This window comes from Rhincodon typus, chromosome 5, assembly GCF_021869965.1.
Source record: "Rhincodon typus isolate 14 chromosome 5, sRhiTyp1.1, whole genome shotgun sequence".
In the NCBI taxonomy this organism is placed as follows: domain Eukaryota; kingdom Metazoa; phylum Chordata; class Chondrichthyes; order Orectolobiformes; family Rhincodontidae; genus Rhincodon; species Rhincodon typus.
Genome location: NC_063336.1, coordinates 74372815 through 74398237, shown reverse-complemented (window position 1 = coordinate 74398237; position 25423 = coordinate 74372815). Strand labels below are relative to the sequence as shown.

General features: G+C 41.5%; 1 protein-coding gene across 1 annotated transcript in view; it reads left to right on the top strand.

Moving 5' to 3' along the window:
- LOC109930086 (stromal membrane-associated protein 1-like) overlaps positions 1-25423 on the top strand; it is a 251251-nt gene that overhangs the window by 98300 nt on the left and 127528 nt on the right. Inside the window, exon 7 of the mRNA XM_048597072.1 lies at positions 19371-19466. Within this exon, the coding sequence (XP_048453029.1) occupies positions 19371-19466 (96 nt within the window). The remainder of the gene's footprint in view (positions 1-19370; positions 19467-25423) is intronic.

Genomic DNA, 25423 nt, shown 5'->3' with positions numbered 1-25423 from the left:
CTTGATGAATATTATGTTCTTGGGGGAGAATTTTTATTTTTTTTCTGAAGGAAGGAAGAAAGAATTGAAAGCAATAATCTATTGATGCATACAATTGCAATGAATTATTGGTTACTTTGGATGAGCCTTAAACTACCCGAGGGAAGAATAATTGATTAGGTATCACCTAGTTGAGATATTTTCGAGTATTATGCATTTTGATTGGCTCTCACAACTGCTTACCTTGTAACAAAACCAAAGAAAATTAATCCTTTATCTAGCTTTAATTTCAGGCAAACTGAACTGTTCGTTTTTAAGCTTCGGAGTAAAGTAATACTTTTGTAAGCATCTTATAAGGAAAGATCTCTAAGCCACGTTCGGAACACGTTTGGAATACAGTGAATGTTAAATTAATAATAGTAGCCACGTGGAAGTATGATGGCCGATCTTTTGTATTTGTGTTCAGAAATTACAGACACTAATCTTTCCAGTTTTCAGACCAACTCTGAAGATTTTGTGTCTAAGGCAAAAAAGTACCCCAACATTTCAGTGGACTTTTAAGTGAATAGAATTAATCGATTTGATTTGATTGGATTTACTGTAGTCACATGTACCTAAGTACAGTGAAAAACTTTATTTTGCGAACAGTTCAGGCAGATCATAAGCAAACAAGGACATATAGATGACAGGGTGCTTAGACAAAGGAATGCAAAGAGGTGCACAAAACAAGATTATTGTTAGCAAGATCAACATTATTTGAAGTTAGAGAGGTCAATTCAGCAGTCTCATAACGGCAGGGAAGAAGCTGTTCTTGAACCTGTTAGTGCATGTGTTCAAGCACCTGTATCTTCTGCCTGATGGAAGAGGCTTGAAGAGAGCATTAGAAGGGTGGGAGGGGTCTTTGATGTTGGCAGCCTTTCTACCACATCAAGAAGTATAAATGGAGTCAATAGCTGGGCGGTTGGCTTCCTGTAGTTTCTTAAGGTCCCGGGCAGAGCCTTTGCTGTACCAGGCCATAATGCGATAAGATAGAATGCTTACAATGGTGCATCTGTAGAAGTTGGTGAGGGTCCTTATGGACATGCTGATTTTCCTAAGCCTCCTAGGAAGAAGAGGCATTGTTGTGCCTTATTGACTGTCACGTCTACATGGGAGGTCCAGGACATATTGTCAGTTATCGTCACTCATGGGCACTTGACATTCCTGACCCTCTCCACCTCAGCTCCGTTGGTGTAGATAGGGGCATGTTCGCTTCCTTTCTTCCTGACTTCAATGATCAGTTCTTTTGTTTTGCCAACATTGAGAGACAGGTTGTTGTCATTACACCATGTCTGTCTCCTTCCTGTATTCTGACTCATCATTGTTTTATATCCATTCTACCATGGTGGTGTCGTCAGCAAACTTGTAGATGGCGTTCATTCGGAATCTGGCTACATAGTCGGTGTACGGGGAGTACAGTAGGGGGCTGAGAATGCATCCTTGCGGGGCATCAGTGTTGTTGTCTATCTTCACTGATTGTAATTTGTATGTCAGGAAGCTGAGGATCCAGTTGTAGCGGGTGCAGCCAAGACCAAGGTCTTGGAGTTTGGAGGTTAGTCTGGAAGGGGTTATGGTGTTGAAGGTGAAGTTGTAGTCAATGAGTAGGCTCCTGACGTAAGTGTCTTTGTTATCTAGGTGTTCCAAGGATGAGTGTGGAGCTAATGAAATGGTGTCTGCTGTGGACCTGTCTTTCCGGCAGGCAAATTGCAGGGGATTGAGGCAGACTGTGAAGCTAGAGTTGGTGTGGGCCATGACCAGCCTCCTAAAGCACTTTATGATTATGGAGGACAGAGCCACTGGGCGGTAGTCATTCAGACACATTGCATGAGTTTTCTTTGGTACTTGGATGATGGTGGCCTTCTTTGGGTAAAAGTGTAAACATGTGGTTGATTAGCAATCCAATTCATTCTTGACAAGTGACAATTATTTTCTTAAATATAGGCCGGTAGGAAAAATGAACTGACAAGTCACTAACTATTCAAATTGCTATATTTCAAAATAATCATTTGAGTATTTACATGATGAAATGAATGAAAATGATTCTAATAACTTAATCCAGTAATGATTGCAATTTAAAAGCTGTAGCTTCTCATTGAATTTCTAAAATTTGGATCTCGATCCCTTAGCCTTACCGTAAACAGCAACCTCTTTTGATTTTTTTGGTATTATTTGCATATAGTAAATGCCCACTTTCAAGTGACACTCCAGTGCTGATCCTGCCGTTTCTCAACCCTTCCAAATTTGTGGTTATCTCTCTTCACTCTGTTGCTACATTTGTATATGTGTTCACATTATGCATTTGAACTAATCTGCACGCAGACCTTATTTTATAACTTAGGCCTGGGTTATTTAACCCTATTTCTTACCCCTTTTGTCCTATTTCGTAGCTTCCATTCTATCCCCCAACTTCATGGCTTGAAGAATTAATTTCTGTACTCTGCTTAAAACTTTGGAAACCCATTATTCACAAGTCTTCCCACGGCCTCATGACCATACCTGTTCCTCCCATCTCCAGTAAACCCCAAACCAGAGGTAATATATCCCTACTCTTAGCTAGTTGACAGCATCTTTTCTCTCTTCCAAGATCCCATGTTCTAATCTTCTTATTCTCCCTTGATTCTCCCTCATCAATCCAACCCCTCCACATATCTGCCTTTCATCTCCACCTCAAAGCCAGACTGAGCAAAGCTAATACAACCCATACTGCATCTTAAAATCACTTTCATCCTTCTTTTTCCTTTTCCTTCTGGGCTTGTAAGGCTGTTTTTCTCACATGCACCTTTCTCCTCCTCTCCATCTTCTGACTGCTTTTTATCTCTCACTATCTGTCTCTTTTCACTTCCTTTTTGCTTATCCTCTCTTTTCCAAACTAGTGTGCATCATGCAGCATCTGACTATATAAACAGCTCGAAACAAGACAAGGATTGACATTCGATACATCAGAGAAAGCAAACTGCTTAGAGATCTACAGAAAGAATGTGTGTTTTTTTGGTCAGAAGGAAATGAAAACACAGTGAACACGTAACTCAAAACTATTTTGAATGCTGGAAACTCATTAAAGATATAGCTGTAATTATGGGTGACTTTCATTTGCATGTAGATTGGACAAATCAGTAGCAAACCGTAAGAGGAAGAATTCCTGGAGTGTGTATAGAGTGCTTTCTTGGCTCAATATGTTGAGGAACCAACTAGAGAACAGGCCATCCTAGATGAGTGTTGTATAATGAGAGAGAAATAATTGGCATTCCAGTTGTGCAAGCCTCCTTGGGGAAGAGTGACCATAATTTGGTAGAATTCTTCATTAAGAGAAGTCTTCATTTATCTAGAGTAGTGTGGTTGATTGTGAGACCAGGGTCTGAATCTGAATCTGAATAAAGGAAACTATAATTGTATGAGATGCAAAATGGCTATGATAAATTGGGGAATGTTTCTTAAAGAGGTGACAGTGAATAGGCAATGGCAAAGGAGCTGCAACAGTCATTCATTCATTCCTGTCAGAAAAATAATGGCTAATGAAGGAAATTAGGAGTGGTATTGGATCCAAGGAAGAGGATTACAAATTACCAAAAAATAAGCAGCAGACCTGAAGATTAGGAACAATTTAGAATACAGCAAAGAAGGAGCGGATAAAGTGTGAGAGTAAACTTGTGGGCAGCATAAAGACTGATTTTGAAAACTTCTATAAGTATGTGAAGAGAAAAAGATTAGTGAGGACAACTATCTTACAGTCAGAAACAGGGGAAGTTATAATGGTGCACAAAAAGGCAGTGGACCAATTAAATGCATATTTTGGATCTGGCTTCACAAAGGACCCAATAATATTCCAAAAATATTGGGCAACAGGACCTGTTGATGGGGAGGAAATTAGTTTTAGTAGGGAAATTGATGTGATTAAAGGTTGATAAATCCCAGGGCCCAATAATCTCCATCCCAGAATATTTCAGGAAGTTGCCCTAGAAATACTAGATGCACTGATGGTCATCTTTCAAGATTCTGTAGTCTCTGAACACGTCCTATGGATTGAACAGTAGCTTCGGTAACCCCATTCTTTAAAATAAAAAGGTAGAGAGAAAACAGGGAATTGCCCCAGACTGGTTAGCTTGACATCGGTAGTAAGGAAAATGGTAGCATCTATTATAAAAGATTTAATAGCAGAGAACTTGGGAGACAGTGACAGGATCATTCAGAGTCAACATGAATTTACAGAACGGAAGTTGAGCTTGACAAATAGAATTAGGGCCATAAAGGTCTACAGTACTGAAAACTGTGCTGGCCATTTAGGACTGAACACAGAACATAGAATATTACAGCACAGTACAGGCCCTTCGGCCCACAATGTTGTGCCGACTTATTACCCGACTCTAAGATCAAACTACCCTGCATACCCTACATTTTACTATCATCCATGTGCCTATCCAAGAGTCGCTTGAATGTCCCTAATCTATCTGACTCCACTACCACCACCGGTAGCGCATTCCACACACCCACCACTCTCTGTGTAAAGAACCTACCTCTAACATCTCCCCTATACCTTCCTCCAATCACCTTAAAATTATGCCCCCTCGTAATAGTCATTTCCACCCTGGGAAAAAGTCTCTGGCTATCCACACCATCTATGCCTCTCATCGCCTTGTACACCTCTATCAAGTCACCTCTCATCCTTCTTCACTCCAATGAGAAAAGCCCTAGCTCCCTCAACATTTCCTCATAAGACCTGCCATCCATTCCAGGCAGCATCCTGGTAGATCTCCTCTCCTCCCTCTCTAAAGCTTCCACATCCTTCCCATAATGAGACGAGCAGAATTGAACACAATATTCCACGTGTGGTCTAACCAGGGCTTTATAGAGCTGCAGCATAACCTCGCGGCTCTTAAACTCAATCCTCCTGCCAGAGAAAGCCAACACACCATACGCCTTCTTAACAATCCTATCAACTTGGGTAGCAACTTTGAGGGATCTATGGACATGGACCCCAAGATCTCTCTGTTCCTCCACACTGCCAAGACTTGCCATTAACCCTGTATTCTACATTGAAATTCAACCTTCCAATATGAATCACTTCACACTTTTCTGGGTTGAATTCCATCTGCCACATCTTTGCCCAGCTCTGCATCCTGTCAATGTCCCATTGCAATCTACAACAACCCTCCACACTATCCACAACTCCACCAACCTTCGTGTCATCGGCAGACTTACTAACCCACCCTTCCACTTCCTCATCCAAGTCATTTATAAAGATCACAAAGGGCAGAGGTCCCAGAACAGATCCCTGCAGAACACCACTGGTCACCGAGCTCCAGGCTGAATACTTTCCATCTACTACCACCCTCTGTCTTCTATTGGACAGCCAATTCTGTATCCAGACAGCCAAATTTCCCTGAATCCCATGCTTCCTTACTTTCTGAATGAGCTTACCATGGGGAACCTTATCAAATGTCTTGCTAAAATCCATATACACCACATCCACTACTTGACCTTCATCAATGTGTTTTGTCACATCCTCAAAGAATTCAATAAGGCTTGTGAGGCATGACCTGCCCCTCTCAAAGACATGCTGACTATTTCTAATCAAACTGCTTTTCCAAAAATTGTAAATACGATCTCTCAGAATCCTCTCCAATAATTTTCCCACCACAGAAATAAGACTGACCGGTCTGTAATTCCCAAGATTATCCCAACTCCCTGTCTTGAACAATGGAATAACATCTGCCACCCTCCAATCAGCTGGTACTTCTCCAGTGCAAAGATCATCACCAAAGGGGTAACAATCTCTCCCCTCGCTTCCCATAGTAGCCTTGAGTATATCCCTTCTGGCCCAGGGGACTTACCTATCCTCATGTTTTTCAAAATTTCAAGCATGTCCTAAGATAAGGAAAAATTTCTTCATCCAAAGTGTGATGAACTATGGAATCCTGTGATGAAGAAAGTGGTTGAGGCCAGAACATTGAATGGTTCCATGAAGGAGTTTGGATATAGGGCTTTCTTTCTTAGGGTGAAAGAGATCAAAAGGGTATTGGGAAAAAATGAGAACGGGGTACAGTTATGATCATACTGGTGGAGCAGGCTAGAAGGGCTGAATGGCCTACTGTCATCTTCTATATTTCAGTGTTTCTGTGGTATGCAATGAGGTGGAAAAGGGGCAGTAGGGCTCAAATAGGGTCCACCGTAAAAGGAAGTGAGATGTGATTTCTTTTCAAATGACACAGTCCATGATGTCACAACACGTTGTTAAATGTTGTGGCTTTTATAAAATGGTGGACTGTCTGAGAAATGAATCTGTTGATTCTCTGCCATTTGAAACAAATAAAGTATGTTCAATCCACATTGAATAAGTTGAAATTAGTGCTGTAACTAAGACTGTATCAGAAAATTCCCAATATACTCAATTGTCACGGTGTTGTAAGTTGGTAAATTGTTTATGCCATTTCCTGGTAGACATTGTGTATTAAGCTTATTCAGTGTAGAATTCTTGATCTTTACTGCCTGAAAGTGTTAAACAATTCAGGAATCCAAATTCATGAAAAATGATTTATTATATAGTGTCTGTATTGTCGCACTGTTCTTGGGGAAAACCTCATAATTGATGTATGTTTTGTAATGGGAGTGAATTGTCTAGGTTCCTGTCCAAACATTTGATCCATTCCATGTACAGTAAAAGCTAATTTTTTCCAAGATCTTACTGGAAAAATTGGTTACTTAAGTATATGAAATAATATTTCAGAACAACCCTTTATAAGACTGTCCAGAATGCAATTATTCTAGCGGCAATTAATGCACTCTGTTAAGCACAAAGACAGTTGACATTTGCACATGTACACTTTCTAGGCCAGGAAATAAGTGCATTAAGCCATGGACTGTTTTGATTGTCAGTTCTTTAACCTTCATTTAAGCGCTGTTTAAATTTTTTGACTTCTTCCCAAGTTTTAATCAGTTGTTCTTCTGAAAATTGTGGATAAGTGTATATTAGAGCCATAATTTGTGTGGATAGAAAAATTTGTGAATGGCAGCTTTACTTCTCATGTTATTGTTTAAGTCCCTCCAGAGGTTTGTAGTAACATCTGTGAGCAAGTTGTTTAGAAAATATCCAAAGAAGTTGCGGATGAATGTCGGTAGATTAAGTGAATTGACAAAAGTCTGGACAGTGGAGTATAATGTGGGAAAGTATGAAGTTGTTCACTTTGGCAGGAAGAATAAAAAAGCAGAATATTACTTAAATGGAGAATGACTGCAGAATTGAAGTGAAAAAGGCTATGCATGTTCTGGTGCAGAAGATACAAGGTTGGTCTGTAGGTACAGCACATAATCAAGAAGACTAATGGGATGCTATGCTTTAATATGAGAGGAATTAAACAAATGTAAGAATGTTAAGCAGGCAATATCTTGAATACTGTCCGCAGATTTAGTCTCCTACTTTGAGAGGGTGTGAATGCATGGGAGGCAGTTCAGAAGTTTTAATAGAATAATGCTTGGAATTAATGGGTTGCACTATGAAGATTGGTTGACAGGCTGGACCTTTTATTCCTCCAGAGTTTAGAAGCATGAGGGTTAAATTGATTGAAGTGTATAACATCCTGAATATGGAAAGGATGCACATTTCCACAATGAGTCAGTCTGGAACTAAGGGGCACTGTTTTAGACATCAAAGTGTTGGAGGTAGTATGTTAGCAGGGGTTAGTTAGCTCAGTTGGCTGAATAGCTGGTTTATGATGCAGAGCAATGCCAGCAGTATTGGTTTAATTCCTGTTAATTCCTGCTAAGGTTACCATGAAAGATTCTCCTGAAACTCTTCCCTTCGCCTTAGGTGTAATGACCTCCAGTTAAAACCACCATCGGTCATCTATCTGTAATGAGAGAGCAGCCCAATGGTCTGGTAGAACAATAGAGACTTTACCCTTTTATATGTTAGCATGAATAGAGGATTGGCTAATAATAATAATAATAATTGGAATAAAGGAGGACATTTTCAGGATGGAGTGCCACAGGAATCTGTGCTGGTGCCTCAATTATATACAATATATGTAAATGATTTGGATGATGGAACTGAATCTGCTATTGCCAGATATGCTGCTGATACAGAATAGGTGGGAAAGCATGTAGTGTGGATGACAGAATCTACAGAAGGAAGTCGGTTAAGTGAGTGGGAAAAAATCTTGCAGATGCATTTTAGCTGGAAGAATAGATGAGCTGAAAATTATTTAAATAGGAAAAGCATGCAGAAAACTGCAACATAGAGGGATTTGGTGACTCCTGTGATTGAATCACAGAAGCTAACATTAAAGTTCAGTGGGTAATGGGGGAGGCATATGGACTGTTGGCCGCACAAATGCCAGGTAATGGCTGTCTCCAACAAGAGAGAATCTAACCATTGCCCTTAATATTCAATCATTCATTGCCGTCACTGAATCCCATACGATCAAGACATGGGGTTTATCATTGACTGGAAACTAAACTGGACTTGTTATGTAAGTCAGAGATAGTAGGAACTGCCGATGCTGGAGTTTAAGATAACAAGGTGTAGAGCTGGATGAACACAGCAGGCCAGACAGCATCAGAGGAGCAGGAAAGCTGACGTTTCAGGTCTGGACCCTTCTTCAGAAATGGGGGAGGGCAAGTGGGCTCTGAAATAAATAGAGAGTGGGGAAGGCGATGATAGAAGGTGGATGGAGGAGCAGATAGGTGGAGAGAAGATGGACAGGTCAAGGAGGCGGGGATGAAGCCAGTAAAAGTGAGTGTAGGTAGGGAGTCGGGATGGGGGTTGGTCAGTGAGGAGGGAAGGGCGGGTAGAGGGGAGGGAAGACAGACAGGTCAAGGAGGCGGGGATGCGGCTAGTAGGTAGGAAGTGGGGGTGGGGGTTGGTCAATGAGGTGGGAGGAGCGGATAGGCGGGAGAAAAGACGGCTAGGTCAAGGAGATGGGGATAAGATGGGTTGGTCTTGGGATGAGGCCGTGGGTGGGGAGATTTTGAAGATTGTGAAGTCCACATTGAGACCGTTGGGCTGCAGGGTTCCCAAGCGGAATATGAGGTGCTGTTCCTCCAACCTTCGGGTGACATCGTTGTGGCACTGAAGGAGGCCCAGGATAGACATGTCATCCAAGGAGTGGGAGGGGGAGTTGAAGTGGTTCGCGACTGGTAGTTGTTGTCGTTTGTAACGAACCGAGCGTAGGTGCTCCACAAAGCGGTCTCCAAGCCTCCGCTTGGTTTCCCTGATGTAGAGGAGGCCATATCGGGAACAGCAGATACAACATACCACATTAGCAGATGTGCAGGTGAACATCTGTTTAATGTGGAAGATTTTCTTGGGGCCTGGGATGGAGTCGAGGGAGGAGGTGTAGGGGCAGGTGTAGCACTTCCTGCAGTTGCAGGGAAAAGTGCCGGGGGTGGTAAACTTTCATTCATCGGACGGGGTACTGAGTATAAGAGTTGGCAGGTCATGTTACAGTTGTATAGGACTTTGGTTCGACCACATTTGGAATACTGTGTACACTTCTGGTTGCCACATTACCAAAAGGATGTGGATGCTTTGGAGGGGGTGCAGAGGAGGTTCACCAGGATGTTGCCTGGTATGGAGGGCGCTAGCTATGGAAAGAGGTTGAGTAGATTAGGATTATTTACATTAGAAAGACGGAGGTTGAGGGGGGACTTGATTGAGGTCTACAAAATCATGAGAGGTATAGACAGGGTGGATAGCAAGAAGGTTTTTCCCAGAGTGGGGGACTCCATTACTAGGGGTCACGATTTCAAGGTGAGAGGGGAAAAGTTTAAGGGAGATATGCGTCGAAAGATCTTTACACAGAGGGTGGTGGGTGCCTGGAACGCATTGCCAGCGGAGGTGGTAGAGGCAGGCACGATAGCGTCATTTAAGATGTCTCTAGACAGATACATGAATAGGCAGGGGGCAGAGGAATTGGAAAATAGGCGACAGGTTTAGATAGAGGATCTGGATTGGCGCAGGCTTGGAGGGCCGAAGGGCCTGTTCCTGTGCTGTAATTTTCTTTGTTCTTCTTTGGTAGGGCTAGTGGGGAGTGTGGATGTAAATACTGTGGCTACAAGAACACGTCAGAAGCTGGGAATCCTGCAGCGTGTAACTCTCCTCCTGACTCCCCAAAGCATGTCCTCCATCTACAAAGCACAAATCAGGAGTGTAGTCGAATACTTCCCTCTTGCCTGGAAGAATGCAGTTTAAATAATATTCAAAGCTTGACACGACACAGGACAAAACAGCCTGCTTGATTGGCACCACTTTTACAGAACATCTGCCACTGATGTTCAGTAACAGCAGTGTGTCTACAAGATTCACTGCAGAAATTCACCAAGGCTCCTTAAATGGCACATTCCAAACCAATGACCACTACTGCCTAGAAGAACAAGGGCAGCACAGATACGGAACACTGCCGCAAGTTCCCCTCCAAATTGTTCACTATCCTGACTTCGAAATATATCATTGTTTGTTAGGTGTTCCTGGGTCAAAATCCTGGAACTCCTCCCCGCAACAGCATTGTGAGTCCAGCTCCAGCACATGGACTACAGTGGTTCAAGAAGGCAGCACACTACCATTTTCCCAAGAGCAGTTAGGGATGGGTAATAAACACTGGCCTAGCCAGTGGCTTCCAAATTCCATGAATGAATAAATCTCAAAACATTCCCCTGAATGGCGTGGCTACCTCAGGCATTTCCAAAGGCCAGTTAAGAATCAACTTCTTACTGTGAGTCTGGAATCACATGTTGGCCAGACAGGGTAAGGATACCAGATTTCATTCCCTAAAGGGCACTGATGAACCAGATGGATTTTATATTAATGCATAGTTTCACGTCACCACTACTGAGATGAGCTTTCAATATGAGATATATTCATTGAATTTAAATTATGTTAGCAGCTATGATTGGTTCTCAGTCCACATCAGCAGGGTATTAGCCTAGGCCTTTTGTTACTAGTCCAGTGACATTATCGCTAACTTACTGTTTCCTAAAAGTTATGCCCCCTTGTTCTAAATTCTGCAGCCAAGGGAGACAATAGGCCAGATTTTCAGAGATTTCCAGACTATCACCCTTTCTTAAAAAAAGAAATGGCAAATGGGACCTGGATGTGTGATTACTGCCTCCCATTTAGCTTTAGATTTTCTTGTCACATGTACTCAAATACAGAGATACAGGAATACAGTGAAAAGTGTACAATGTCGCCATTCCTGGCGCAATCTTAAATACAAAGGTACCAAGGTTCAAAATCTCGGGTACAAAGAAGAAAAATAAGGAAGTTTAATTAAAAGTTCAACGTTAAAATCATTCTCTGTATAAAAGTAGAAAAATCAAGAAATAAAGTTAAAAGTTAACATTGCAGTCCTTTAAGTGCTTAGCCATGCTGGGCTCTCACTCCCCATAAGGTTTCGATCTCTGTGCTGGACTTGATCTCCCTGCGCTCAATTCCTCCTCTGTTGCTGGGAGACCTCAGGCTCCCTGTCCCTGCCGCATCACAGTTGGCGGTAGACCTCAGGCTGCCTGTCCTCACTGCAGTTGCGTGGAGACCTTGGGCTGCCTGTTGCTGCCACCACCATAGTTGCCTGGAGACATTGGCTGAATGCCCCCACTGCCACCACAGTTGCCGGAAGATCTCGGGCTGCTGATCTTGCTGTTGCTGCAGTTTCTGGGAGATCTCAATTGCCATAGTGCTGGGCTCGATCTTCCCCGTGCTGGGCTAACTGTCTAGCTCTCCCCTGTGCTGGCTTGTACTCTGTGTTACTCACTCGCTCTCCCTGGTGCTCTCTCACTCTCCTCCATATTGGGCTCACTCTCCTCAGCGTTGGGCTCACTCTCTCGCTCTCCCTCACACTTTCTCACTGACCCCTATGCTGGCTCAGTCTCTCCACAGAAGGTAAGTAGATTAAAGTAAGAAAAGCTGTGAAGGAAGGAAAACAAAAGTAAAAGCAGATGAGCTCTGGGCAAGAGCCCACATGCTGCAGTGCTACTCCACTGCCATCTTGAACTAATCTCCACTGCCACCTGATTAAACCAATTTTTACTGATGGTGGAATAGGTTTAGGGAGGGTCATTATTCTCTCAGAAGTAAAACCCAAATATAGCAGACCATTTAAAGTAATCGCTGAGATTGAAAAGATGCCATTTTGGCTGTTGCAAGTGCTTTAACCTGCAGTGTTAGAGCCACAAATTAATGAAGTAGATATGAATGCTCTTCAACAGTTGATGAGGTCTTTATAATTATCATGATCTGAAGATTTATTTAAAAATACATTCTTGCTTGTACTTTGTATTCCTTGTATGAGTACACCCAAATCTTTCTGAACGTTGTAACATAGAAAATAAGAGTAGACTATCTGACTCTTTGAACCTTCTCCACCATTCAGTATGATCATGGCTGATCATCCAACTCCGTACCCTGTTCTTGCTTTCCCCCCATTTCTTTTAGCCCTAAGAACTGTTTCTAACTCCTTCTTGAAAATATTCAATGTTTTGGCCTCAACTGCCCGCTGTGGCAGGAAATTCCACAGGCTGTGAGGAAATGAAGAAATTTCTCCTCATTTCAGTATAAATGGCCTACCTGTATCCTTAACCTATGACCCTGGTTCTGGAAATGAACATGAATACTTTCAGGTTTCAAGACTCTGAAAAAAAATTCTGCATTTCTGTTCTTACAACTAAAGTGCATAACTTATGTTCCCACATTACACTCCATTTGCTACCTATAGTGCATTTGTCTATATCTGTTTGAAGCCTCTTTGTATCCTACTCATAGGTTATAATCCCACCTAATCTTGTATCACTAAATGTAGGTGTATTACTCTTTTTATCTGAGTCCTTCAGCATATTGTAAGTAGCTGAAACCCAGCACTGATCTTTGTGCCAGCCCTCTAGTCATAGTCTCTGAATTTGAAAATGCCCCATTTATGGCAACTCTTTGCTTCCTGTTTGTTAATCAGTCTTCTGTTCATCCTAATGTATCATCTACAACCCCATGAACCTTTGTGTGGGGATCTTATGAAATGCTTTTTTGGAAATCCAAAGATATCAACTTGTTCCCTTTATCTACCCTACTAGTTACATCCTCAAAAAAAACCCTCAAAATTTGTCAAAACAGTATTTCCCATTAGTAAAACTATGTTGACTTTGTTCTAATTGTACAGTGCTTTTCTAAATCTATTGCTAGGATTTCCTAAATAATAAATTCCCATACTTTCCTGATAACTAATATCAGGTGAACTGAACTGTAGGATAGAGCGTGGAAACAGATCCTTTCATCCAATTTGTCCATGCTAACCAGATATTCTAAGTTAATCTAGTCCCATTTGCCAGCATTTGGCCCACATCCCTCTAAACCCTTCCTATTCATAGAATCATAGAATCCCTACAGTGTGGAAACAGGCCCTTCGGCCCAACAAGTCCACACTGACCCTTGGAGCATCCCATGCAGACCCATCCCCCTATAACCCACCCAATCTACACATCCCTGAACACTATGGGCAATTTAGCATGGCCAATCCACCTAGCTTGCACATCTTTGGACCGTGGGATGAAACCAGAGCACCCGGAGGAAACCAATGCAGACACGGGGAGAACGTGCAAACTCCACACAGGCCACCCGAGGGTGGAATTGAACCCGGGTCCCTGACACTGTGAGGCAGCAGTGCTAACCACTGAACCACTGTGCCGCCCCAAATTCATGTATCCATCCAAATGCCTTTAAAACGTTGTAATTATACCAGCGTTCACCTCTGGCAGCTCATTCCATACACACACTACCATCAGTGTGAAAAAGTTGCCCCTTAGGTCCCTTTTAAATGTTGCCCCTCTCACTTTAACTGTAAGTTTTGGACTCCCCCACTCTGGGGAAAAGACCTTGGCTATTCACCCTGTCCATGTCCCTCATGATTTTATAAACTTCTATAAGGTCACCCCTCAGCCTCTGAAGCTCCAAGGAAAATAACCCTAGTCTGTTCAGCCTCTCCCTATAGCTCAAACTCTCCAACCCTGGCAACATCCTTGTAAATCTTTTCCGAACCCTTTCAAGTTTCACAATATCTTTCCTATAGCAGGGAGACTAGAATTGAACACAGTATTCCAAAAGTAGCCTAATCAATGTCCTATACAGCCACAACATGACCTCCTGTACTCAATGCACTGATCAATAGAGGCAAGTGTACCAAACACCACCTTCATTACTGTCTGCCTGTGACTCCACTTTCAAGGAGTTATGAACCTTGATGGGGACCACTCCCCAGGATCTTGCCATCAAGTGTATAAGCCCTGCCCTGATTTGCATTACCAAAATGCAGCGCCTCACATTTATCTAAATTAAGCTCCATCTGCCACTCCTCGGCCTATTCGCCCATCTGATCAAAGTCCCGTTGTACTCTGAGATAACCATCTTCGTTGTCTACTACACTATCAATTTTAGTGTCCTCTGCAAACTTACTAACCATACCTCCTATGTTCACATCCAAATCACTTAAATAAATGACAAAAAGCAGTGGACCCAGCACCGATCCTTGCAAAACACCACTGGTCACAGGCCTCTGATCCAAAAACCAACCCTCCACCGCCACCCTCTGCCTCCTACCTTCAAGCCAATTTGCATCTGAATTGGTGTCTCTCCCTAAATTCCATGTGATCTAACCTTGCTAACCAGTCTACCATGCACAACCTTGTTGTTGCTGAAGTTTTTTTTTCTCTCTTGCCTTTCTTGAAAAGCACTGTTGTGGTAGCTAACTTCAAACTTGATGGGAACATTCCAGAATCAAGGGACATTTGGAAAACCATAGCACCTGCCATTTCTGTAGTTCTGTTTTTTTATATTTTCACTGCATGAGAGGAGACTAGTGGTTTGCAGCTCTCTCCTCCCATATTGTATAATTATTGACTTTCCCTTTCTGTTGGTGGTATTGTGAATTGTCCAGATGAGTGCAAGATGAGACAATTTGACAACATGTCTCTTCCTGGAGATTTGTCGGAGTTTAATTCCTTGAGTTTCCCCTAGTTTTTGTTCTCTGCTGGTACCAATTAATTTTCTCATTCCTATCAGCCCCTCGACTACCCCTGTTTGCTGATATGTGGCCTGTTTGTTTTCTCTGTAAAATTGTGTTAAATATGTTTGTTCCATGTTTTTGACATTTTCTCATTCTCAATAAAACATATTCTGTCTCTGCTTCTTGTAAATCACTTACTAGCTATTTTCTGTATCACTGCCTAATTTACTGTTGATTTCTACTTCCCTTTATGTCAACTTTTTGGTGGCCTTCCGCTAGCAACTAAAACATTCCTAATCTACGGGCTTTCCCTATTCTTTGCAAAGTTACAAGCCCTTTTTTAAGAAATAAAATAATACTATCCTTAATCCCCTTAGTAAGCTATGGATCTGTCTCACTCAATTTCTATTTTAGGATATATTTTCGAATATTTTGTCTTGTTTCTTCAGATACTTTCCTTTTTTTAATCACCGAAGTTCTTAGTCTGTTTACTCACTCACCTGTAACCAACTTTGTATTCATATCTGTGTAATTGGCTCCTTGTTTGTAGACAGTTATTGTGATTAAGAAAGGCAGGTAGGTAGATCCAGAGGTAGCAATGGAGCAGCAATTATCTGACAAATTTGAAATGCTTTCTGCTTGAGTGAACAAGAGCAGGGAGTGCAAGGAGAATGACCAGACTGATTATCACATCATGGTGCAATATGTCCTTCAGGGAAGGAGACTACCATCCTTACCTGGTTTGGCCTACATGTGACTCCAGTTCCACAGCCATGTTGTTGAGCCTTAATGGCTGTTAGGAATAGGAATAAATGCTGGCCTATCCAGCTATGCCTTCATCTCATGAATAAATTTTTAAAAAGCTATTCAAGTGGGAGGCCCCAATAATTGCAGTTATAGGTAGCAACTTTGGAAGGTTAGACACTGCTCTCTGCAGCCAAGATCATGAGTCTTAAAGCTGTGTTAGTTCCCCAGTGCCAAAATTAAGTACATCTAGGGATTGGAGAGGAGCTTGGAGTAGGAGATTACAGATCGTGTTATCATGGTCCTTGACATAATAGGACTGAGAAAGAGGTTCTGCTCAGTATGAGCAGCTAGGATCAAATTGATGTCGGATAAATAAGGTCAGAGTTGAATTTGTGACTCTAAGATTGATTTGGGGTATTGGCATCTGTACTGTGGACTAGATTGTTAGGCCGATTTTAGGCTGAAGCATAACAGAAATTGCTGGAGAAACTCAGCAGGTCCAGCATTACCTGTCGGAAGAAAGCAGAATTAACATTCTGAATCGAGTGACTCTTCATCAGAACTGCTGCTACTAACAAGGAAAAATTGGTACTTATGCTGGGGTTGAAGTGGGCGAGGTGAAGGTTCATGGAGAGAGTGGGGTTGGGACGTGAGTGGATAGGCAGAGATGGAGCCCAGAGACAGAGATATGAAAAGGGTTAGTAAATGAGGAAATTATGGATGCAGGCCAGGACAGAAGAAAAATTGAACAAGAGATAATAAGATCTAAAAGTGAGAAAATGGATTCGCCGTGCAGAATATAACCCATATGTGATAACGAGCCTAGAATTCTGTGGGAATGGCATATACGGGTTGGGTATTCGGTGGATAAAAAGCGTGGAAGGATGGAATCAGGCTGTAAAGTTATTGAACTCAGTTTGAGTCATAGAAGTTGCAAGTGTTCCCATTTGGAAAATAAGATGTTCTTCGAGCTTGCACTGAGGATCGCTGGAGCATTGCATTGGCTTTGTAACAGAAATGTTGCATAGGGAACATGGTTAAAATCGAATCAGAGATAGTAGGAACTGCAGATGCTGGAGAATCCGAGACAACAAGGTGCAGGGCTGGATGAACACAGCAGGCCAAGCAGCATCATAGGAGCAGAGAGGCTGTAGGAACTGCAGATGCTGGAGAATCCGAGAGAACAAGGTGCAGGGCTGGATGAACACAGCAGGCCAAGCAGCATCATAGGAGCAGAGAGGCTTGGAACATGGTGTCTTGAAGTGAGCTGGAAGTCTGGGGACATTTTTGTGAACAGAATGTAGGTGTTCTGTAAAGTGTTTTGTCTCCCCATTGTAAACGGGACCACATTGTGAACAGTGAATACAGTAGACTAGATTGAGTGAAGTACAAGTAATCACTACTTCACCTGGAAGGTATGTCAGGGGGTCCTTGGATGGTTGGGAGGGAGGAGGTAAAAAGGCAGGTATTATACCTACTATGATTTTGTGGGAAGATACTGTGGGAGTATGAGGAGATATTGGGAATGGAGGAGGAGTGTACCAGAGTGTCCTGGAGTGAACAGTCCCTGTAGAATGCTGACCGGTGGAATATGTGTCTGATCGTGGCATCCTGTTGGAGGTGACGGAAATGGCGGCTTACAGTTCTTTGGATGCAGAGGCTGGCATTGTGGTAAGTGAGGACCAGACAGACCCTATTATTACTCTGGAAGGGAAGGGAAGGGGTGATGGCGGAAGTGTGGGAGATGGGTCGGACATGACTAAGGGCCCTGTCGACCACTCTAGCAGGGAATCCTTCGTTGAGGGAAAAGATGGAATTTCTGAGAGGAGTTAAAGGAGAAGTTGTTCAAAGTGATACCAACTTTGCCTAGATGGAGGAGGGTGGTGGTGGTTGTGGACGGCTCAGGAGTTCTTGCCAGGAAGAAGTGGAGAGCCTTGAGAAAATCCTGATTGGGGGATGGATGTGTAAAGGGATTGCACATTGATGGTGAAGAGGAGGCAATGTTGCCTGCTAGATGGGAATTTTGAAACTTTTGTAAAGCGTCAGAAGATTTACGGATGTAAGTGGGGAGGGACTGGACAGGGGAAGGTAAAATACAGTTGAGAAGAAGTAAATTCTGTGGGGGCTGGAACAGGCAGAAACAGTGGGTCTGGGCAGTTCTGTTTGTGGATTTTAGGAATAAGATAGAAGTGGGCTGTGTAGGATTGGGAACTGTGAGCTGGGAGGGTGCCTTGGGACATCCCCAGGTGAGATGAGGTTGGTGACAGTTGTGGACACATTAACCTGATGCTCAGTACTCAATGGTGGGGTCGTTGTTCCGGGGGAAGATAGGAGAACATGTCCAAAAAGCTTGTGCCCAGCCTGTGCAACGTAAATGCCACCCTCATGAAATGCTGTCTGGTAAATCATGGCTTTTTGTCTTGGCTTTGAATTGTTTGTCCACAAATGCTATTTCCCTTGGTTAGCTGAAGAGGTTGAGATGACAGATTGGAGGTGATGATTACTTTCATCACCTGCCTACCTTTGTTGAGAGGATGTTCTCAAAACCTGCACTTTTAAAGGCTGGTGAATCACAGTAGGGATCATCTTTACAATTTCTCACAATTGTAAAGTTTACTCAGTTGGGTTCAAGAGGAATTCAGAGAATTTGTTTCCATGTACCGTTTTTTAACTTGGAGAAGTCGCTTAAGTATTAAGCACGCAGGTTTATTTGCTAGAGCTCTCACCCAGTATGTGTATTATAAAAGGAATCATTCATTTTCTCAACTTATTTCTTTTCCCAGAAATGGCTAGTTTTATTTCTGCTGACTTGTTGTTCTCATGCCCCCTTCAGTTTTGATTCTTACTCAACCACATCAACCATCTCCTTCTATCCCACTTTGCTTCTCCCCTCCTATTTCTGTTGTAAGTACTCCATTCCCGACAAATTTGGTTGTTTAAATACATTTCTGTCAATTTCAGTTTGTTTTTTACATCATTGCAAGCTAGCTATATTGAGATGGAGGTGCTGGTGTTGGATTCGAGTGGACAAAATCAGGAGTCACACAACACCAGGTTATAGTCCAACAAGTTTATTTGAAATTGCAAGCTTTCGGAGCACTGCTCCTTCGTCAGTTGGGAGCTGCGGTTCGCAATCTTGTGATTTCGAGTAAGCCTGTCGGACTGCAACCTGGCGTCATGTGACTTCTGATTTTAGTTATATTGAGGACAGTTGAATGTCTTTATTTTGAATGGGTGCTGAACTGAGCATGCAGCAGTATCATCCTGTGGGTATACTGAAATTGCAGGATACTTTATGTGTTATAGGAATTGTAACCTTCTGATAACAATGGCGTAGGAGTGTATTGAAGAACTAACCATTTTGACAGGAGGACTCTGAAAGAACTTCAGTTAAAAGAGCAAGTCATTTTTCACAGTTTGTTTCATTACTAATCTCTTACAATGTCAACAAAGAATTATGCATCAAATGGATAAGTATAGATGAAGGAGAATGACACAGTGTAAAAGCGTCAAGAAATCACACTTGTTTCCAAATAACTGAAGGCTTTTTGCCTCTGTAACCTACTTGAAGCAATTGCAAATACTGGTCACTCATTAAGTATTCACTGACATACGGACTTCTCTTGTTTCCAGTCTCCTCCACATGCTGTGGTTTTGCCTCCAAGTATCCTCAACCTAACTGGAGAAGACCTTCATACAGAAAAGGGATGTGTTGTTTCTGAAGCTGTAGTAAGTATTATTTTTGCTAGAATGTCAATTTAAGTGTGTGTCTGTGTATCACACTAGCTAGAAATCTGTTCCACACCATCAAGTGAATTATCTTGAAACTGAACCTTATAGGTCCAGGTGGTAAGGTTTCTGTGTGATGCCAAATCAGCTACCTCTGCTGGCTGGTGGTTGGGGAGCTACAATTACATTCCACGCTCCAGAATTGAAGGACGGATAATTGATGGCACGGTGGCTCAGTGTTTAGCACTGCTGGCACACAGTGCCAGGGACCCGGGTTCAATTCCAGCCTTGGGCGACTGTCTGTGTGGAGTTTGCATGTTCTCCCCGTGTCTGCGTGGATTTCCTCCGGGTGCTCCGGTTTCCTCCTACAGTCCAAAAATGTGCAGGTTAGGTGAATTGGCCGTGCTAAATTGCCCATAGGTTAGGTGGGTTAGACATAGGAAATACACGGGAATGGGTCTGGGTGGGAGGGGCGGTGTGAATTTGTTGGGCTGAATGGCCTGTTTCCACACTAAAAAAAAGAGCTGGAGTGAAGAATTAACTATGTTTGCACTCTTGATTACTGTCCAGTGAGCTCTTTATCGTGCCTAGATATAGTATTGCAGCTTATAAATGCCTTGAGACATCTCTCAGAATGATGAAGAATTACAGTGTAGGACAAGTAGACCAGTTTGAGATTTTGACAAAGCTCTCCATTTAGAGTCATGCATATCTACTTTCTGATATCTGTGGAATAGAGTTTCTGCAACTGCAGTTGATTACAGAGAATAGCCCTTTAAATTTTAAAGTTTAGGCTGGTGAAGTGAAATGTTAATTATTTTTTTGCTAATTAGCAGACCAAATAGAAGAGCTTTAGCTTCTTGCACTTCTTCAATGCATTATAGTCAGTGAAGCTTTGAAGAGTAGTTCCAGTTTGTAACCAAGTGGAAAAAGCTCCATGAAGTCATTTAATGGTTCAGGTAGTTGTTTCTGGTTTAAGTTGATGAAAAATGTTAACCAATTTTCTGCTTTTCTTGGAATCATGCTATCCATCCCTTCATGTTCAACAAAACAAGCAGATGTCATCTTGGCTCAGGAATCTTTTGATGCATTATTTAGTACCCATCAGTGTTGCAATGTTGGCCTAGATTTCCCAAGGCTTCGTGTCCATTTGAACTCCTAATTCGCAAAGATGTAGTCACTTTTTCCATGATGAACTTGTCAGTCTTGGCCAGGCTGCTGTGCTGTGTTCAGTAAAGAAAGGCATATGTTCTCAGGGAGAGCTAAATGTTTTGGAAGTTTCATTAGTTCAGCTGATCTTACCTCTTTAAATATGGATGTGTGACACTGCTTGCTTAATGGAAAGTGTCACAATCAGGTGGAGTGGGGTTGCTCAACTCCTGCTTTTTCCCCCTCCTTGTTTGATCACAACGGGGATTTGAATAGGAGGATATACTTGCCAATTAATTGTTTGAGTGTTTGTGTATCTTTTTTATTAACACTAATCAGACAGATTTTCTTGAATTTTAACAGAATCTGGATAGCTTTAATTGTACTTAAGTAATGTAAACCTTGGTTGGCACGATGGCTCAGTAGTTAGGACTGTTGCCTCACAGCACTAGGCACCCAGGTCTGATTGCAGCATCAAATGACTGCCCCAGTTTGGCCAGATCAATGTTATTGAATATTGTTTTCATTCTTTTCCTATTTCACTTTGAGACGTACCGACTGTTTGATTTGCTGCCATGTACATGGGGTATTGAAAACAGTCACTGTTTGCAAGTCAATTGAGGCATGACTCTTTCAGCTGTTCATTTGTCAGTCTTATTCTAGAAAACTCCATAATTATCCAATTAAAGCCTCATCATATATTTTCTCATTGTCATTATATTCCAACTTGTTTCTCGAGTCAATTTTAAAAAAGAAATACCATTTCAGTACCAGAACCAATTAAACGTTTATAAGACAACCTGGAACTTTTAACTAAAATTAAATTCAACTGCTTAATAGAACTTACATTTTTTACTAGAAGCCATTGTTACAAATTGATTACTTTTTGAAATATTTTTGTTAGTTTTTTAAACAGTAAATTTTAAGAAGCTTTCAGTGATCAGACCAAAAATTGGCTACACCTGCAGGTTTTCAGTATTGCATGAACTGTTTGTGTCAAAATGTTAATGAGCCACACAGCAATGTAAATCATTACCACAAAAATCTATTCCATAATTTTCATTAGGTCAGACCAAGTTACAAACTTTTTTATTGGCTTCAGCCTAAATTACCTTTCTCATTATACATACAGTAAAATATTGAGGGTCAGCCATATGGCTTTAATATTGTTGATGTACTTCTGAAGGAACCAGTCTGTCATCAAGGTTAATAGTTTCTATTTATCTGATTAAACTGATTGTGACTTGATAACATTACTTCTTTTGCATTTGTAATTTCTAGACTATTTGTTAGTCTGGAGAATTTACATTTCTGGAGGGAAAACAGTAAATTTGGATAGAAAAGAGTATTGTAGCTTAAATTTAATTTTAATTTATGAAACGTTGGTTTGTTCCCATTTTCTAAATGAGCTGAAAGTTAATGATTCCAAGCATAGATTGCAATAGAAAATAAAGACACGATCAGCTGGAATCAAGTTTAGGAAGAATTTTAAGTTTACAAATGCTTTAACTATAATCAAAACTGTTGCAATGTCGCAAATTGTTTGAAATGGATCTTTGTAGTTGCAATAAAAACAAAATGTTGGAAATAGTCAACAGGGCAGATAGTCATCATGGAAAATGTTAAGAGATGTAACACATTTTAAGCAAATGCAGAGGGTTAGACGAACTTGTTGCAGCTGAGCTTTTGCTTTGCCATCCACACCTGAAATTTCACAGCTTAGAAGAGCAGTGACTGGGTTGCAGTTACTTATGTTGGGTAGTTTAATGCGAGAATCTGAATAGTCTTTTTGACTCGATGTGTAATGCAATTTAGTGTGAATTGTAAGTATTCAGCATTCCCTGGCCTCTGTTACCGGGCGTATCTTGCAACTTCATAGTAAGATAGAGGAAATATGGATGAGTGATACAAGTTAATATGTGCTGTTTTTATTATGATAGTCGTGTTGTAGAAAGGCTACGGTTCAACTGAAACTGCCTTTCATTTCACTTGGCTTTCAGCTTTAAAGAGCTTCTGTTGGATTACACTTATTTATGCAAGCAGGTTTCACAAGAATTTGGTAGGCTTTACATATAGTTTGATTGGGTTTCAAATGTACAATTTAGCATAGATGAGTGTTTTTTTATGTGTGGCTGTATTTGTGCTCTTGGTATTTACGACATGTATCACAATGCAGCTTTGCTCATGCTCATCCACAATGTTCTGCTATTTTCCTTGGATTTCGAAGAAAAACGGAAAACTCATTATGTGCTTCAATTACTTACTGGCAGAATTCTAGCAAGTAGATTAAAATGCATTGCCAGTTCAGCTCCATGCTGCTCAAGTTGCCAGTTTGTGTATCTCAGTGATGAATATGGGCTTGTTTTGTGGCACTGATTTCAGTTTCAGTGGGATTTCACCAAGAACTGGACAGCAAATTTGCAGCCTTGTTTAGATGAAATTTTGCACTGGATTTATGACTGCCTTTAAACTGGAATTTACCCTAATTAAAATAATGGATTATTCAGAAAAAAATTCCATTCACGAAATCACTCTCATTTTTTGACCAACCTGACTTAAATTTGTACATTTTGATTATATCTCATGTCAACTTGAGTTAGTAGTAGCCAGGTTCCAATTTGCTGATCTTTCCCCAGATTGTAAACAGTAATCTATTTGGTATTTTTATGTAGTTCTTAAATGGGATCCTTTGGGGCAATTGTGACAAGAGCTTCTACTGCCCTGTTACCAGGACATAAGATATATGAGTATGAATAGGCTCTTTGACTCTTTCAGCCTACTCCACCAAAGATACAATCTTGGCTGACCTTCAACTTCAACTCCACCTGTCAACGCTATCTCCATATGCCTTAATTTCTGAAGAGCAAGCCACTCGATCCCATTTTCCTGTTCACTTTCCATAGCTCTTCAAATGTATTTGCCTCATTCTCTATCTAAGAGAATACAGAAGATTCACAATCCTTTCAGGGACAATTTTTTTTGTTCTGTCTGTCCTAAGTGGGTTATCCTTTATTCTGAGGCCATAATACCATGATTACCAATGATAATTTCCTGAAGTTCCTCATTTCCCACTAGACATGGGTTTGCCACTATTTACAGAATGTATCTTGGTTTCTATCATGAGGCAGATATGAAATTTTATTTTAATGCCTCTGTCATTTCATTATTTATTCCCCATTTTAGTTTCTCCTGTCCTTGCTGCAAAGGATTGCATGCTTGCTAAATCTTTCTTACATGCCTGTGGAAACTTTTAAAATCTGTTCTTGTATCTCTCATTCATTGTTTATTAATTTATTGTCCATGTTTGCTGAACTCTGACATGCTTCCAATCTTCGGGTTTGTTGCTCTTTTTGGCAGCATAAACCTTTTCATTGATCATAGAAGATCATAGAAACTCTACGGTTGGAAATAGGCCCTTCGGCCCAACAAGTCCACACTGACCCTCAGAGCATCCCACCTGGACCCATCCCCCTGTAACTCACCAAATCTACACATCCCTGAACATTATGGGCAACTTAGCATGGCCAATCCACATAGCCTGCACATCTTTGGACTATGGGAGGAAACCGTAGCACCCGGAGGAAACCCACGCAGACACGGGGAGAATGTGCAAACTCCACACAGACAGTCGCCCAAGGGTGGAATCGAACCCGGGTCCTGGCTCTGTGAGGCAGCAGTGCTAACCACTGAGCCACCATGCCGCCGCTTTTGTTTTAATACTACTCATAATTTCTCTCATGAGCTGTTATTGGACCACTTCTGTAGATTCTTATCCTGCAAAGAAGCTTTATATTTGTTGTAAATACATTTAAATGTTTACCATTGTCTATTTACCATCGGATCTTTTTAAAATTTGTTTATGATATATGCATACATACTGGGTAGGCCAGCATTTATTGCCCATCCTAAACTGACTTTGAACTGAGTAGCTTGCTGAGCCATCTCAGAGGGCACTTAAAAGTCAGTCGTGTTGTTGTGACTCTGAAGTCACGTGTAGGCCAGGTAAGGACAACAGATTTTTTCCCCTAAAGGATATTAGTGAACCAGATGAAATGACAGATACAGTAGTTACGTATTTGCCATTAGGTTAGCTTTAATTCCAAATTGAAATTTTACCATCCACTATAGTGGCGTTTTGTACTCTATTAAAATAATTTCTGGATCTACCTAAGCCAATTTCATAGAAACCCGACAGTGTAGAAGCAGGCCATTTAAGCCATGGCGTCCACACTGACTCTCCGAAAAGCATTCTACCCAGAACCATCCCCCAACCCTATCCCTGTAAGCCTGCATTTCCCATGGCTAATCCACCTAGCCTTACATCCCTGGACACCATGGGCAATTTAACATAGCTAATCCATCTGACTTGCACATTTGTGGGAGCGAACCAGAATACCCGGAGGTAACCCACACACACGTGGAGAATGTCAGAAACCACATGGACAGTCACCCGAGGGTGGAATTGAACCTGTGTTCGTGGTGCAGTGAGGCATCAGTGCTAACCACTGAGCTACCATGCCACCCTGTGGCCCTTATACTTGCTTTGTTTAGATTTAGAATCCTGTATTTAGATTAAAGCAGGTCAGTGAACTTCAGTGTAACATTTTCATATGATTGTTATTCCTTTGAAGCTTTTTTTGCTACAAAGTTGTGAATTAAACCTTTTGTGGAATATTATTAGATGCAAAATAGCCTTTTTCCAATTTATATATAGAAATCCATCTTGGGAAAAAAAGTTGGCTTATCTTACGCACATGCTGTAATACAAGTTGTCTGGTATATAAGAAAATTAACATCCCTCCATGCTG